This window comes from Panthera tigris, chromosome X (assembly GCF_018350195.1).
Source record: "Panthera tigris isolate Pti1 chromosome X, P.tigris_Pti1_mat1.1, whole genome shotgun sequence".
Taxonomy (NCBI): Eukaryota; Metazoa; Chordata; class Mammalia; order Carnivora; family Felidae; genus Panthera; species Panthera tigris.
This window is the reverse complement of record NC_056677.1, coordinates 11,787,699-11,804,692: the sequence shown is the minus strand read 5'-3', so window position 1 is coordinate 11,804,692 and position 16,994 is coordinate 11,787,699. Positions and strand designations below refer to the sequence as shown.

General features: G+C 46.2%; 1 protein-coding gene across 5 annotated transcripts in view; it reads left to right on the top strand.

Annotated features, from left to right (window-relative positions):
• Positions 1–16,994, top strand: part of PIR (pirin) — an 89,172-nt gene that overhangs the window by 58,373 nt on the left and 13,805 nt on the right. For 4 of the 5 annotated variants that reach the window (XM_042973775.1, XM_007090063.3, XM_007090064.3 and 1 more), the window contains exon 7: positions 11,732–11,776. The exons of the other annotated variant lie outside the window; for it this stretch is intronic. In XM_042973775.1, the coding sequence (XP_042829709.1) occupies positions 11,732–11,776 (45 nt within the window). The remainder of the gene's footprint in view (positions 1–11,731; positions 11,777–16,994) is intronic. 5 annotated transcript variants of the gene reach the window in all.

Here is a 16,994-nt window from a genome sequence, read left to right as displayed (position 1 = left end):
CCAATATAATTGCAAGGGTCTGGGTACGTGAAGGGGGCAAGAGTCGGAGTGAACGAAGTGACAGTGGAAACACAGGTCCAGGTGATGCACCTGCTGACTTTGAAAATGGAGGTGGGGGGTGCCTATGTGGCGAGTGGCTCAGTCTGTTGAGCGTCCCACTCTTGATTCCGGTTCAGGTCATGATCCCAGGGCTGTGGGATTGAGCCCCGCTTCGGGCTCCGCACTAAGCATGGAGGCTGCTTGTGATTCTCTCTCTCTTTCTGCCTCTGCCTCTCTACCCTGCTTGTGTGGTCTCTTTCTCTCTAAAATTAAAAAGGGCGGGGGAGTGCCTGGGTGGCTCAGTCGGTTAAGCATCTGACTTTGGCTCAGGTCATGATCTCGTGGTCCATGAGTTCAAGCCCCATGTCAGGCGCTGTGCTGACAGCTCGGAGCCTAGAACCTGCTTCAGATTCTGTGTCTCCCGCTCTCTCTGCCCCTCCCCTGCTCACACTCTGTCTCTCTTTCTCTCTGAAAAATAAACATTTAAAAAAATTAAAAGAAAATGAAAGGGGGCCTCAAGCCAAAGAATAGGGGCACCCTCTAAAAGGTAGAAAAGGCAAGGAAATGAATTTTCCTCTAGAGCCTCCAGAAAGAAGGCCACCCTGATACCTTGATTTTAAACTGTTGAGACCCATTTTGGGACACCAGACCTCCAGAACTGATAGGTAACAAGTCTGTGGTGTTTAAAGCCACAAAGTGTGGTAATTTCTTATAGCAGCCATAGGAAAAATACATTCTCTTATTGTCAATGTATTTTTGCTTTCATGGGAGGAAAAAACAGAAAGGAGCCCTGTCAATTACATCTCAATAAAATTGGGGGGGGGGGAATAGAAATCACTGCTTCCAAACACTTTTTTAAAAAGTAGATTCTAATGCTGTACGTACAGTAGCTACTCAGTAAATCCTGGTAGGTATCAATGTCACTGTATTACTTATCTATATTGTGGCATAACAAATTACTCCCAAATGTAGTGGCTGAAGATAACATTTGTTATCTCACAGTGTCACTGTGGTCTTTGGCTCAGGGACTCTTATAAGGCTGCGGTGGACACATCAGCAGGGCTGTGGCAATCCCAGGGCTCAACGCGGAAGGATGCGCTTCGAAGCCCACACCCTTGTGGCTGGTGACAGGCGTTCGGTTTCTTGAAGGTTGTTGGCTGCAGTCCGCCGTCACCTCCTTGCCACGTGGGCCTCTCCGTAGGGCAGCTTGTGCACAGCATGGCCTCTAGCTTCATCAGAGCCTACGAGGCAGAGAGTAAGAAGGAATGAGCAAGTGGAAGCCAGAGTCTTCATGTAACCCGGTCTCAGAAGTGACATCCCAGTACTTGTGCGGATTCTGCCAGTTAGAGCCACGCCACTAGGTGCAGCCCACACTCAGAGAAGAGCTTACAGAGGGCGTGAATACCAGGAGGCAGAGGGCGTCTCGGAGTCAACTTGCCAAGCCTATGATCTTGGTTCACAGCGCCATACGTTTCCCCCTATGGTCAGTGACTCGAAAAGTACTATTTCTCTTGTTGTTATTTTTTTGAAAATGGAAGGCACGGTGAATTCTCAAGAGTTCCTGCCTAAATGTCTTTTCACTGTCATTATCTACGTTTTAAGGGAGAATGCCCCAAACATGAATGATTCATGTGGAATTTTAGATTCTCAGGTGGTTTCATAGAACAAAGGCTGGCTGATTTTGTCCACTATACAGACTCCATGATTTAATTCATGCTCTCTACTTACCAGCAGTACCTTAAAGTAGTCAGTCACCATGCCCCCCATACTTAGAATGTGCTCGTAATGGTTATGGATGTCAATCAATAAGTCCTCAGAGCACTGATGAACATGAACCAGAGCCTGAACAAATTATCCAGTGGAAAGCTTCATATCATTTTCCTTTGGGTGGGTTGTCTGTCTTTTTTAATACTGATTTGTAGGGGCTCATTACACATTCTGAATGCTCCTCATTGTCAGTTACTTGTGATGCAAATATCTTCCCCCTTTTGCCTTGTTTTTCACTCATATTTTTCTATACGTTAATAAATACAAATTTCTTAAATGCATTGCTCTGTTCCTTAATGGTTAGTGTGTGCTTTCTGTGGCTTCTTTAATAATCTCTCCCAGCTCCAGATCATGAAAATGTTCAATTATAGATGCTTTGTTGTTTGCCTTTTGTAGCAAAAACCCTTAATAGGGAATCTTATGAACATTTTTGGGAGCTCACAGTTCACTGAATCATCCTGTAGTAATAATAGTTACTATAGCTAACATTTAGTAAATGCCCTATTATGTATTTAGACACTGCTCTGAGAACTCCCTCTGTATCAACTCCTGCACTCCTCATGAGTCTATGAAGTAAGATCTGTGATTACTCCATTTTTCAGGTGAGGAAACTGAGGTGCACAGTGACTTACTTAAACTTACTCAAGGTCGACTAGCCAGGGAGTGTTGGGGATGCGATTCTACCTTACACAGTTGGACTTTCACTATGACTCCTAACCACTAAGGTCCAGACATGTTAATGGGCCAATACCCTATTGATAGTGCTTTGGGAATATTGGCAAATAAACCCAAGGCATTGCAGATAGGTTTAAAAAAATAACAATTTTGAAAAAATTTTTTAATGTTTGTTTATTTTTGAGGGGATGGGAGGGGCAGAGAGAGAGGGGGACAGAGGATCTGAAGTGGGCTCTGTGCTGAAAGCAGAGAGCCCGATGTGGGGCTCGCACTCACAAACCATGAGATCATGACCTGAGCTGAAGTCAGACGTGTTATAAACTGAAACACCAAGGTGCCCCCAATTTGTGAAACTTTTTGAGTGAATCTCCCCAGTTTGAAAATTATATTGTTTTTGTAATCATTTTTAAGAGAGAACAGATTAAATTAATAATCAATGCAAAGTAAGAAACCATTCTAAGAATTCAGACACATTTCAGTTTCAACAAGGGTTTATTTTTTCCCATAGTTTCAGGTCCTACTGAAGAATCTCGTTCTCTTGACGCGCCTGGGTGGCTCAGTCAGTTGAGCGTCTGACTTCGGCTCAGGTCATGATCGCGTGGTTCATGAGATGGAGCCCCGCATCGGGCTCTGTGCTGGCAGCTCCAAGCCTGGAGCCTGCTTCGGATTCTGTGTCTCCCTCTCTCTCTGCCCCTCCCCCACTTGCACTCTATCTCTCAAAAATAAATAAACATTAGAAAAAAATCTTGTTCTCTTAAAAACAGTCAGGTGCCAAGGGGCACCTGGGTGGCTCATCAGTTAGGTCTGATTCTTGATTTTGGCTCAGGTCATGATCTCGTGGTTCGTGAGTTCGAGCCCCTTATTGGGCTCTGTGCTGACGGTACAGAGCCTGTTTGGGATTCTCTCTCTCCCTCTCTCTCTGCCCTTCCCCTGCTCACCCTCTCTCTCTGTCTCTAAAAATAAATAAAATAAAACTTAAAAAAAAGTCAGGTGCCAAAATATGCGCATTATGACATTCTCTGCTTATTTCAGGTTCTGTGGTTTTCCGAACCTTTGTTTAATCCTTAAAGTGGTGTGTATTTTGGTTCTTAATTGTCTTGGCCTTAGTCTAAGTTCTGATGCCTAAAGCCATTTCTACTTTATAGCCTTCAGTATAATTTTATGATTATAACTACATATTTGAATTATTTCCTGATTTTTTCTGAACAATTAAAACCCAATTGTGAGCACTGCATAATTGAAGATGAGAAAAAAGTCTGTTCAAATAAAGCTAAGTAATAATAGTAACATGTATTATTTTAGTGAAAAATTACCACATTAAATGTCTCAGTGGTGGGAAAACTTCAGTGTAGATTTAGCCTGTAATGATCAGGAAGCTTCCAGGGGATTCTAATGCATTTTTCTTCTTGCTGTTTTATTAGCAAGAAAGTAATCAGCAGAACTTGTCCTCCAGAGGGCTAGGCTCCATTCTGGGCACACACAAGCCTGTCTTCTGAGAGTTTCCATTCCAGAGACTTTGTGTTGCTAATACATTTCTCATTCAAAATGTTAAATTTTGTTCATTTCTTAGTTTTTCTGTTAGTCACTGGTGCAGTGAATGGATGTTCAGTATTATCGATGGTGGACCAAACCATAGGGGAAGGTTTTCTTATAGGTTGCAATTCTTCTTGTTAAGATGTAGTATCTTTAAGGGTGCCTGGGTGGCTCAGTCGGTTAAACATTCAACTCTTGGTTTTAGCTCAGGTCATGATCTCATGGTTCATGGGTTCAAGCCCCGCGTCGGGCTCCATGCTGACAGCATGGAACCTGCCTGGCATTTTCTCTCTCCCTTTCTCTCTGCCCCTCCTCTGCTCTGTCTCTCAAAATAAACTTAAAAACTTTTAAAAAAGATATAGTATCTTTAGAATGGCCCTTAATGTTACATGCCTATGGCTTATAAACATAGACTGTAGTATGATCATTCTGGAATATAGGAAACATGTTCTGAGTATATCTTGCTCTGGAAAGCCAGTCGTCTCAAGTGTCTTTGTGTTGGTAACATTCTATGCAATATCGTTGGGCATTTTATTACTGATGTCACTCACCAAATTTGGTAAAATGGGCATTCTCTTTTCTTTTACTGGAATTCCTACAAGGTCATGTGGTATCCTACCTCTTTTCCTACCCCTTTTGCAGGGCTGCGACATTGACACCCCATTTGCTGTTTGTGTTTAGTTGTGAGATGGGGGTTAAATGCCTGTGCTCGTAGGCCTGGCGAGCTGTCAGCTGCTGGCTGATCAGAAAGCCCACCTTATGCTGCTAGTTCTAGACTGCGGTGTTCAGCGGGACACAGACAGCATCCTAAGTGCCACAGCGTTCTTGATGAGGACAGCAAGGATCCATTGTCTCCGTTTTGGAGTTGAGGGTGGTGCTTCCAAGAGTGTGGGGCCATCTCTGTGACAGTGACCCTTCTGTGGGCTGGGCCACAGCTTATCGGAAGCATAGATAGCAGTCACTGCAACCCCCTGACCTGTATAAAGTCAGAGGAAAGTGGAAAAAGAAGGAAGGAGCAGGAAAGGGAACGGGCATCTGTGAAATGCCTACTGAGGGCATTGTGTAGATAAGGCGAAAAACATCGAGCGCGTGCATATATACGTAGATATGTAAATGTGTACGTACCAGCTACACAGTGTCACTTGATCAGCACAACAGCCCTGTGTGGTACATATTATTTCCTTATTTTACAAACCAGGAAACTGCCTCAAAGAGGCTAGCAATCTGGTCCTAGTCCCCCCTGAGTGTCTCTTGCTGATTTTTAAACCTGTATTTTCTGCCTGTGATTATGTACCTTCGATTTTTGTTGCTCTTTTATAGTTACAGGTGCTTTGTTTTCCATGGCACCACAAGGCCCCTGTAAGGTTTGCCACTGCCCTCTGCTTCCTCCTCCCCCGGAGGGGTTTGCTGGGTTAGAACTAACTAGAGAGGTGGGACAAGCAGAGGGGCCACAATGCTGGAGAAGGGTATGCATGTCAGGGTCAGGAGTCTGGGCTTGTCCTGGGAGAACAGGGAGCCATTGAAGGGTTTTAAGTGGAAGGCCCCATTCATTGTGTGTAGGAAAAGGACTGAAGGCAATCAGGGGACATTTCTATCACCTATAAGATTTCATCTGTAGGGGTGCCTGGGTGGCTCAGTCTGTTGAACGTCTGACTTTGGCTCAGGTCATGATCTCATGGCCCACAGTCCATGGGTTTGGACCCCGCATCGGGCTCCATGCTGACAGCTCGGAGCCTGGAGCCTGCTTTGGATTCTGTGTCTCTCTCTCTCTCTCTGCCCCTCCCCCACTCATGCTTGCTCTCTCTCTCTCTCTCTCTCTCTCTCTCTCTTGCTATCTCTTGCTCTCTCAAAATAATAAATAAACATTAAAAATTTTTTTTAAAGATTTCATGTGTAAGAGAGAAGAAAGATAGGAAATACAGCAACATGGACATTCATTATTTCCTCCTTTGCACCCTTCTGAATTAAAAAAAAATTAAAGCATGGAAAATAAGTAAATTCTTCTCTAAAGCTGAGGGATTAAACAAATTTGGTCTGATGATGAGGAAACATCAGACAAATCCCAACTTAGGAACATTCTACAAAATAACTGGTTTGTGCTTTTAATGGAAAAGACTGAGAAGTGTTTCCCATGGAAGGACATTCCATGTGAGAACTAAATGCAGCCTGTGAACAGGGTTAGAGCCCAGCCTCCGCTTTTGTTTTGGGGTTTGTTTGGGTTCTTTTTCTTTTTCTTTTCCTTTCCTCTTTCTTTTCTTTCTTTCTTTCTTTCTTTCTTTCTTTCTTTCTTTCTTTCTGCCATAAGAAGCATTACTGAGGCAATTGGCACACTTTGGATATCCATATATAGGTAATGGTGTTGTATTTTCTCATTGGTATTATATCAATTTCAGAATTTTTATCAATACCCTATATTCATGTAGGAAACTATCATTGTTTTTAGGAAATATATACTGTCAAAGAACAAAAGTTGAAGCGAGTTAAGTCTGAAGATCTATTTGGCTCTATTCCACAATTCATGATTCAGGCAGCATCCCATCGAGTAAGTAGACAGGGGCTCCTAGGAGTTGTACCAAATGGAAGATTTTATAGGCAGAAGAAGGATGGGGTAAGATATTAGCAAAGGAAAAGAAAGGATTGTTTCAGCCCGTGATGTCTTCTTTTTGCGAGGAAGGGAGCCGATAGGGTTTTCTTCAGGCAGATGACCTCACCAGTGGTGCTCAGGCCATTTCAGGTTGACTCTTAAAAGGTCACATTCCTGGGAGAAGTTAAAGCTTGTGATTACGTCTTGGCTTCTCATGGGGGAAAAATGATTCCATTTTGGACTTCTTTTTTAACGATACTGAATTATTTTGACGTTAAGGGACATCATATCTATAAATCTCAAATATTTCAGAAGAAAATAGAGACCTATTTCTAGAGATAATGATAAAGCATATTGTGATAACACATTAGCTCTTGGAGAACCTGGGTGAGTGGTATATGGTAATTATTATTTTTGTAACTTTTCTGCTTGTCTGAAATTATTTCAAAACAAAAATCAAAAACATAATTTTTGAATGAGGAGAGGAAGGAGAGGACCAGGCAGGTCTGCCTCCCGTCCCCGATCGCCAGGCATGAAGTCCCCGGTGAGGGAGCTACCTGCCCAAGATGAGCATAGGGGCATAGAGGGGTCGGGGAGGTGTCACGAGCTCACCGTGAAGGCACACGCACGAGTTGGGTCTTTGCGCAGCGCCGGCTGTGCTCAGTCCTAAAGCAAGGTGAACGTAATGAGAAAGTGGGTTCGGGATTCCAGACCCAGTGACATTGGAGCCCGTGATTAACTTGGCCTCTTCCTCGCACACGGCGCAGGACCTAGGACGAGGCACACGATGATCGAGATAACACAGGCGGTAGGAAGTGAACGAGGCCGCCGCCAAGTCCGTGTGCGGGCGCGCAGCTGAGAGGAGGCCCCGGGCCGGGTCTGCGCTCGGCCCTCCCGCTCCTTCTGTTCAAGCGGTGGAGGCTCTCCGTTCTCTTCGGGCCGGAGCCTTCGGCGGCAGCTGCCTTTTCAGGCGCTCAGACGCAGAGGGTCACGTCTGCGGGGCCCAACCACTGCAAAAGCCCTCCCCCTTTTAAAGGGATTTGGTCAGTCCTGGGCGCCTGCACCCCTCCCCTGCTTCTGCTGCTCATTGGTTCTGGGTCGTCGTCAGCCGGTGCCGGTCTCGGGGAGAGCTCATCGTTGTTAGTACCCTCAGCCGCTCCTATCATTGCTCGACGCAGGCCCCTGCCGGACAGGAGTGACCCTGTCTTGCTCTCTACAGGAGCCTTTTAGAGCCAGTGTTGCTTTGGGATCTGGCAACCGGTGTGACCCAGAGTTTGGGGAGAGGCTCATTCTTTCCTTAGCCCTATTCCCTCTCTCCTTCGCTCCCTGGAGTGGACTTTTGTCAAAGACTTGCTCTGTCAGCAGTTTCTCTTTTTCAACTTTCTCTACACATACATAGATAAGGAGTAGTTGTGAAGTTCATCGTTAGGGTGAACTCTACAGACAAAGCAGGAGGAAAATGAGCTGGGTTAAGGCAAGGAATGGAGGCCAAGAAAAGCTTTCACTAGGGACATTTATAAGAATTGGGAGCCTCCCTGAAAATGAGAGCAGAAGCCACAGAAAGTGATTTACATATTTAAAAGTCTTACATTTTTGATGTTTGACTGAAGGAGGTCTGACTTAAATGTGTTGCTGATTAAACCATCCCGCAGGGCCAGAGGTAAAACGTGACCTCCATCCCAACTTATTTTGTCATTGCCTGAGGGACGGGAAGAGCTTCCCAGCTGCAAAGAGCCAGTAGCTTGGAGACCTCGGTTGTGGAAAAAGGGCAACCATAGGGCCTGTGACCTTGGAGCAGTAAAAATGGGGGGATGGTATCCATTACTGGTGCAGGACACAAGAGCGGGAGGAGGGGTGGGAGAGGAGGGCAGGAGGAGGAAGGATCTGCAAATCTCCGTGAAGAGCTCTTTGCTGATGCAATCCTGCTCTTCGCAGAGAAGGAATCCTAATAAAATGTAGCAGTTCTTAAACATATAGAAAACGTTCACACCACTCGGCTCTTGTTTTACTGTAGTTTTAAGAAGCAATGCTTAATGCTGTTAAAAACAATTCAACGGGCTAATTTGAAGTTTGAATCGGCTTTATTAAATGATTCATGAATGCTACAAAATGGAAGCTTCTTGTAGGAAGGAGGAGGGGGCAAGAAAGTTACTGGCAAAAGAAAAAGATGGTTCCAGACAAGGTCACCTTCCCAGGGAAGGGGGGGGGGTGGGAAGAGCAAGGGGTCTTATCATGCAGATCATCTCCTCTTCCTTTGGGGGATGGAGGGGACCCCTGTGGGGATGACCTCAGTGGTGCTGACTGGAAAAGTTCTGACTGACCCAGTTAAGACTGTGTTTCTGGAGGAGGTTGAAACCACAATTCAGTTGGGTATCAAGCCCCTGTTTGGGGACTTGGCCTAGCATTGGTGACTCCATCTTGGGTCTGTGGTTTTCTTGTTAATGGTGGAAATTAAACAAGGTGTGTAGCTGGTGCGCAAGGAGCACCGGGTTTGGCCACTCGTCGCTGACAAAATCCAAAGGTAGAAAAACAAGTAGTGGTGAAACGAAAATGAAACGAAAATGCAGTTTGTTTCAGTGAGACCACCGCTGGGAGTGCAGCAGACCAGCATCGCAAAGACTTGTCTCCAAAGTACTGAAAATGCATCCGGGTTTACAGAAGGAAAATGTGGGGCAAAGGCGGGTGGATCCGTGCAGGTGGCCTGTGAAGGCCAAATCAGTCAGGGTCTCGGGATCAATCACGGGTAGGGTCTTGCTGGCTCAGAGCGGACCTTACTGCTGGAGGCGCTGGTTTTAGGGCCCATCGGGGGGCGCTCCGCCCTCAGCATCTTCCACCTGAGCCAAGAGACTAGCTGAAAAGAAGAACTTAATCAATTACAAAGTCTGAGGTCAAAATGGAGGTAGCTGGAAGTCTCAGTTTTAACAGAGCAAGTGCAGTTGGACGATGTGTTAAAAAGAAGGGGGGAAAAGGCAATTTTCCCATTTTTAGTCCATTCCCTATAATGCTTTGTGCTTTCCAACCAGAAACATGAATTTTATTATTACTGGTGAGGATGGGCTCACTAATAGAAGCTGCTAATAGAAGATTTTTACAAGGGGCACTTAATACGTTGGCTTGGCCATCTTTGAGCACAGGTTTGGTCGTTCTGGATCCTGTACAAAGATAAAACAGAAAAGAAAACAAGGCATGGCAAGTATGTATGGACTAGTTTTCTGTTTGCAGGGTGAGCAGGAATGAACCAAAGAGGGTGGAGGAGAGATGAGATTAGAACAAGCGAAATTGTCCCGAATAAAAACCCAGTTGAGCAATCGAGAGCTTTGAGGTTTTGTCAAACTCACAAGCCGTTAATTTTTTAGTGCCTTTCAAGCATGAAGAAGGGATTGGTTACGTAAATCGTGACGTGTCCTCACGATGGACCACTCTGCAGGCTTTCCCGAGGATGAGTTACTTCTCTGTTTTGACATGGAATAGAACATTGAGTCTGTTCTGGTTTTTTAGCCAATGATATATAGTGCACAAAACAAAAAAGAAACCGAAAGCATAAATAGCAAATTGCTGGCAATATTTATGTCAGGCCAAGAATGAAAACTGCAGAAAGATTTTTAGTTTAGGGGTTACACACTTCCACAGTCTCAAAATATGTCTTCAATGTATGTGTATTAGCTTTTTATAATCAGAAAAACACAGTGAAGACATTGGCACTTTGAAAAATCAATTTAGACAGCGTTCAATGGCGATGTTTTGTCTTAAAGCAGCAAAGAAAGGGGTTGTGTTACAGAGTCTCATTACAAGTCAGGCCAACTAGGACCAGGGAGGCTGAGCATCTGTGAGCAAGCAGAGCCGGTCTGCCCGGATAAGACACGTGGAATTGGGCTGTGGATTGCTGGCCTGTTTTCAGCATCCCAAACCTCCCTCCCCAAAATTGCACAACTTGTGCAGCCCGGCTGGGCCTTCTTCCTCCCAGTCTCCGCCCACAGGGCATGCAGGGGAGGGAGTGATGTTCACCAGCTGATGGCAAAGCGAGCCTGTGGGGCACCAAGGGAGGACGAATATGAGCGAGCTGTCAGCAAGCAGAATTACTTCCAGAGGCCTTAAACTTGGTCTGGTAAAACCTCCGAGAGGAGCAGTTGGGGTATGGGAGGGTGACGAAATATCCTCTGGCATCCACCCAAGTGGCTTGGTTTGTTCCGCCAGCCTTCGGATTTTCTTCCCCAGACCCCGTTGATGTTGATGGTTGTCAGTTACATCTTTTCTCTTGTGCCTTTCGTGTGTGTTTCAGCCCACCTGGAATCCCAGCTGCATCCCCAGAGTGCATTTCTGTCTCCCGTGATCCTCCACACCTGCCCTTGTTTGGTTCACTGTGTCACCACATTGACTCTCAAAGACGCCCCAGGGTGGACCCTGCCCTTCTACCTCGAACTCTACCGTGTGTTCCCTTCCCACATCTTCTCCTTTTCCACCTAAGGCACACACAAGTGATGTCCCTGTTCTGTTTTAAGCTGGCCGTTTCTGGAATCAGGTCTCCCAGTGGCCCCGCGGCGTCCCTTCTGGGGTGTGGGTACAGACACCCATGGAAGTCACCGGGAGAGCAAGTGGCAGGTTGTCTGTGGTCCTGAGCTCTTGGGCCCGTGCGTCACAGTAGGAATCTGGTGAACGCTGTGTACTCATATCTTCACAGAGAAGTGTACGCACTTGGAAAACTGTGTACGCAACTCCGGGGAGTGCACGGACCAGCTGAACCCCATTCATACCCCCAAAGATGATGCATGCTCCACGTCCCTGGAATTGGTGCTCTATTTTAGGAGAGATGAAAAGGAGTGAGCTCAGTGGCAACTAGAGCCAAATGGCTCTAGGGCATTTGGGACCAAGTCATTTAGGGTTAGGGGAATGTGTGTACATGTGTCCATACGTGTGTGCGTGTGGAAGTGACAGCGTGTGTTTTAAACGGCTCGTGGAAGTTAAACGTTTAAATATGTATCTAAGAGAAAATAAGGGATTTTGTCTCATCTTTTGTGTCTGTTATATAAATTTATGTACAGCATTTATATTTCAGAGATATTTGTTAAACATATTATTTTTGTTCCTTTTGGCGTTGTGGACACTAACCTTTTAACGTTGCTGGTCCTTTTTCAGGGTGGACAAGCTTCATTTATACCATATCTGGAAATGTGTATATTGGTGAGTGATGACTGTTTGCTTTGGGTTCAATTGCACTATCATTTAAATGACTGAGGGGGAGGAAAAGCAAGATGAAACCTTTCATGCAGTCACATACTCTGCCGCCTTCTGTCTGGCACCAGCCCTCTCTCCATCGTCGTACATCCTGGTACACCCAGGACAGGGCACCTCTCAGCTTGCTCACCATGCTCAGTGAGGGAGGAGAATATGAACACCAGTCACGACAGCAGCCATTTTACTGTGGCCTCTGTGCAGATGTAAGATCTGGGCACGTTCCTGGGGGTTGACATCTTGGGGAAAGGTTGGCGACCTCCATGCTGATAAAGGGATCGTAGCTCTAACGGGCGCAGGGGAGCGGGGATCTGTCTCCTGGGAGCTGGAAGGAGGGGCATTTGCCGTCTCCCAGGCGCCTCTGAGAAATCTCAAAGTTGGTTTTCCCTTATTTTAAGGCTTGTATAAGCATCTCTTGTTGAGTGGGCTCCGGGAGGGATGTTGAAGACCCAACCGTCATTTTACGCATGAGGAAAGTAAAGTCTAAAGAAAGTTAGTTAACTTGCCAGGATTGTGCCTCGGTAGGCCTGGGACCAGAACCGAGGACTGCCCGCTCCCGTAGCCGTGACGTACTGCGTCACCTCTGTACGACGACAACACGGCCACCGCGCCGTCCGCCCCGTCTTTTCCGGCCTGCGCTCCACAGCCAGGCCCGCAGCAAGGAGCCGGCCGGGTGGCGGAGTGGATCCCGCAGAGCGGGCGGGCTCCGGCCGCGTCCGCTGCCGCCCTGCCTGTCCTCCTGGAAGTGGCACGGGCGTCGGGCCGGTCTCTCTGTGGCACTGCCGGACGGACGAGTGCTGGGGCGGATTCTGAGTGTGCCCTGCCCACGCCTCGGACGCCTTAGCTCCGCAGGCCCGCCGACCGCCTTCCACCCTGCCAGTGGCGTCTGCGTGTCGCAGCCCGAGGCTTTCTCTGAACCGGGGAACGCTGCTCCGCCCTGGTCAGGGCAGGACGAGAGTGCTGGCGACTGGACATTCCCAGAGGCCACGTCACCCCTCCGGTGGGCTAAGTGACGCCTGCGTGTGAGGCCTTTTCCTAGCGGTGCCCCGTGGGATTCCGTCCAAGCCGCCCACAGTGGGCACATGCCTGATGACACTCTGGTGTGTCCTGTCTCCCTTACCTGACTCGGTTCCTGGCCTGTTGTTTCCTGTGTCCACCTGCCAGATAAACTCCTCGTACTTCAACATCTCGGGCTGTGCTTCTGGGACAATGTAAAGTAAGGGAACAAGCCTCCTCTTGGCTCGTCCCTGCCCCTCGTGACAGCGATGGGTGGTGGGGTGGGGGTGGGGCAGGCCAACACTGTCATTTCGGACACCTTCTGGGCTTGGGTGCCCTCCACCCCGTCTCCCGCAGGCTAGCAGCCTCAGCCATCAGTGGTCTTCCTGTGACCCTGACGTGGCCACCTCCGTGGGTGATACACTGCCAGCCCCAGACAGCTGCTTTATTGATGACATCTGCTCTAGACTTGAAGGTGATACCCAGAACCGCTTAAACCATTCTTTGTAATCTCCAAAAGGGGGCTTCAGTTGCCTCAAATTATTTTTCTGGAAAATAGTAGTAACTCGAACCCATGTATTTTGATTTTATAACAGTAAAAATGGCCTTAGTTCCTCTTTCACTGAATAGCATTTCAGTGATGGGCCAGAAGCAAAATTCATTTATTTTAGCATCTGAAAAAGGATGGAAAAAATGTAGTGGTATCACAAGGATCACACGTAAACTATGTTCACCATCTGGAAGAGATGAAGCATCATTTGTCTTATGATCTTTTGAAAATCTTGAGTGTCACAAAGAACTTTATACAAATGGAGAGTAAAAACCATTTTTATGGACGTAGCGCCATTGACTTGTGGTTTCAAGAGCAACAAAATAATCTGCACAAATGGAAAGTAATAAAGCATGTGAATTCTGAGGTGATAAGGATACCAGAAATGCCTGTGTAGAAGGAGAAAGGGCAGGGGCAGCGAACTTGTTACAAAGGGCCAGATAATAAATATTATTGTCTTCGTGGACCATACAGTTTTAGTTGCGACGAATCATTCTTGCCCTTGTAGCACAAAAGTGGCCACAGTGATATGTGAGCTGTTGGGGTGGCTATTCTAATAAAACTTGATGGCCACGGAAATGTGAAGTTCATAGATTTTTCACGGATCTTGCAATGCCTTTGTTTTGATATTTTTCAACCACTTAAGAATGTAAAAACCTTTCTTAGCTTCTGGACTCTACGACAGGTCATATTTTATTTTGGTTTAAATGGTGGTGTGGAGGATGAAACGGAGAAAAATGAACAAATCATCTTCGAAACCTGTTTTCATTAAATTGAGGTATGGTTGCCACACAATGTTACGTTAGTTTCAGGTGGATAGCAGTGATTCGCCTGGTCTGCAGGTGATACTGTTTTCGCCACACCTGTACCTGCCGTCTGTCACCATTGTGCCACCACTGACTGTATTTCCTGTGCCGTGCCTTCCATCCTTGTGACTGATTCATTCCATAACTGGAAGCCTGTACCTCCCCCTCCCCTTCACTCATTTTGCCCATCCCCCCCCCCCACTACCTCCTCCCCTCTGGCATTCAAAACCTGTTTTAGTCAGTAGTTTCAGCCTTGTTTCCTGACAGACCTTCAGTCCAAGAATTAAACAAGTGAAAAGCTCAGCAATTGGAGGGATAAGAATGACCGGTACATCCACTTGTTTTTCTTGAGGTGAGGCAGGAGTTTCCGGAGTCGTTTCTATTCACTGGCCTGGTCACCTCTCATGACCATGGGCCACAAGTGCAAAACATCTGGCAGGAAATGGGGTCACGGTCTGTAGCGTTGGAACGAACTTGCATCTGTCCAGGGTAAACTGGACCGTGGAGAGAATCCAGCTCGCATAACTGGCCTCTTGGGACTCGGCTGTAGCCAATGAGTGACTGGCCAAATGACCTCAATTGAATTTTATCTCCTTCTTTTCCTCCTAACCACCCCCCTAATAGAGATGTTCATGAGAAAAACAAAAGGGCAAGAACAAATCATCAAAGGAAAAAAGACAAAGCAGAGATGGTTATTAAGTATGTACTGACGTATAAAACCTGTAAGAGAGAATCTAGAAAACACTTTCTGATTTAACTGCCTCAGTTTAATCTTGCGTTTAAAGCCAGGATGGCACCAGCCGGGCACAGATGGCAGGAACTGATAAGCAAGTAATTGTCTTTTCCAAAATGTCCTGTACCTCCGTTCTGTTGGAATCGATGTTATAAATGTGCATGGGGCTGGAATAAATAGACTGCAGTTTGGGTTGAGAAAGTAATCTGGGGAGATTCCATAAAATGGAGATGTAGGAGGACTCAAAGAATATTAATTGATGCAGGAAGTTCTTAAAAGACGGACACTGGTAGATTGTGAAAAAGGACAGGTGGAGGCTTTAACGTTAGAGATGGCCGGAGATCTTCGACGACAATCTTTTACAGAGTTAACAGGTCCTTTGCCCAGCCCTCAGCTGAAATATGTGCAGTATATGATTTTTAAAACTCAGAAACTAAAAACCGCATAGGCAGAAAGCCAATAAATCCCCAGGATACTAACACCGAGTCCCTTGCCTGCAGCCGAGATGAGAATGACGTTACACATTGACACAGATATCAAAGGGGAGAGCAACTCATATCCTATATCCCTACGGCTTGGATGTCAGCCTCCTAGAGGGGCCAGTATCAGGTATACTGTTTGGGCCTAGAAAATCGATTTAGAGGAGTGCCTGAGTGGCTCAGTTGGTTAAGTGTCCGACTTGAGCTCAGGTCAGGATCTCATGGTTTGTGGGTTCGAGCCCCACATTGGGCTCTGTGCTGACAGCTTGGAGCATGGAGCCTGCTTCGGATTCTGTGTCTCCCTCTCTCTCTGTCCCTCCCCCACTCACACTCTGTCTCTCTCTCTCTCTCTCACTCTCGCTCAAAAATAAACTTAATATATTTAGAAATCTAAAAATATTTGTGGGTATTGAAATGACACCTAACTGGCTTATGCGGGTAGTGAGATGTTTCAGACTTATTTAAATAAGTAATTATTCATGCTTAGTATGTGCTCAGCCCTTTGCTTCTGGTTCTGGGGAGTATTAAGTTTGACGCAGCCCCCGGATCTCAGTAGAGGTGCAGAAACACCAGAAGCCCTCCGAATTGACCTACGCTTGCCTAGAATGAACCGGACTAAGCAATGTGCTCATTTCACAGAAACATGTGGCGTGAGGTTCTTGGACACCCAGGGTGATCAGCAACCCTGGTCTGCCAGCCCATCGCTACTCCTTCAGGCCAGATTCAAGTGCACTTCAAGGCAGCTGTGCTTGTTCTCAGATCTGTTAGGCCAGTTGCAGTAATAATTGCAATTATGTGGTTCACTGAAACCACATGTAAATTAATGAAGTAAGCATTAAAAAAGTTGGTATTTCTAGGACCACTAAGTCAAATGCTTTGTAAAAGTGAATTGCTAACGTATGGGGAAGATGACCGAAAAAGACTGGGGGAAACAAATCATCTAGAAGGATTTCAGTGGTTATAGTCATTATGGTTCTGCTTTAGAAAGACAGTGCTTCAATCTAATCAGCGAACTAACTTTCACTGTATTTCTAAATATTGGCAAATGTATGCACGTTTACACTTTAATTTAAAATGTGGAGGGGCACCTGGGTGGCTCAGTCGGTTAAATGTCTGACTCTAGATTTCGGCTCAGGTCGTGGTCTCATGGTTCATGGGATCGAGCCCTGCATCGTGGGATCAAGCCCCGTGTCAGGCTGGACACTGACAGTGTAGAACCTCCTTGGGCTTCTCTCTCTCCCTCTCTCCCTGCTCCTCCCCTGCACACACTTTCTCTCTCTCTCTCTCTCTCTCTCTCTCTCTCTCAAAATAAATAAACATTTAAAAATTTTAATTTAAAATGTTGGAGGCAGTTGATTGTCTTTTTCAGTTAATGACCCTGATTGCATCAGATAAGAGAGCTTTGTACCTATAAAATCGATGATATCAGACTCTACTGGAAGTGCCAGAATGTCTGAAATGGCTAGCTAGCCCTGTGGCAGCACTTCTTATAAAGAGAAGAGAAAGGCAATCTGGCATATGGGGGAGAGTTGCCCCGCGATTAATCACACACTGAAGCTGCAGCACTAACTCGAAAATATGTTTTAAAGTATTTTGCCCTTTG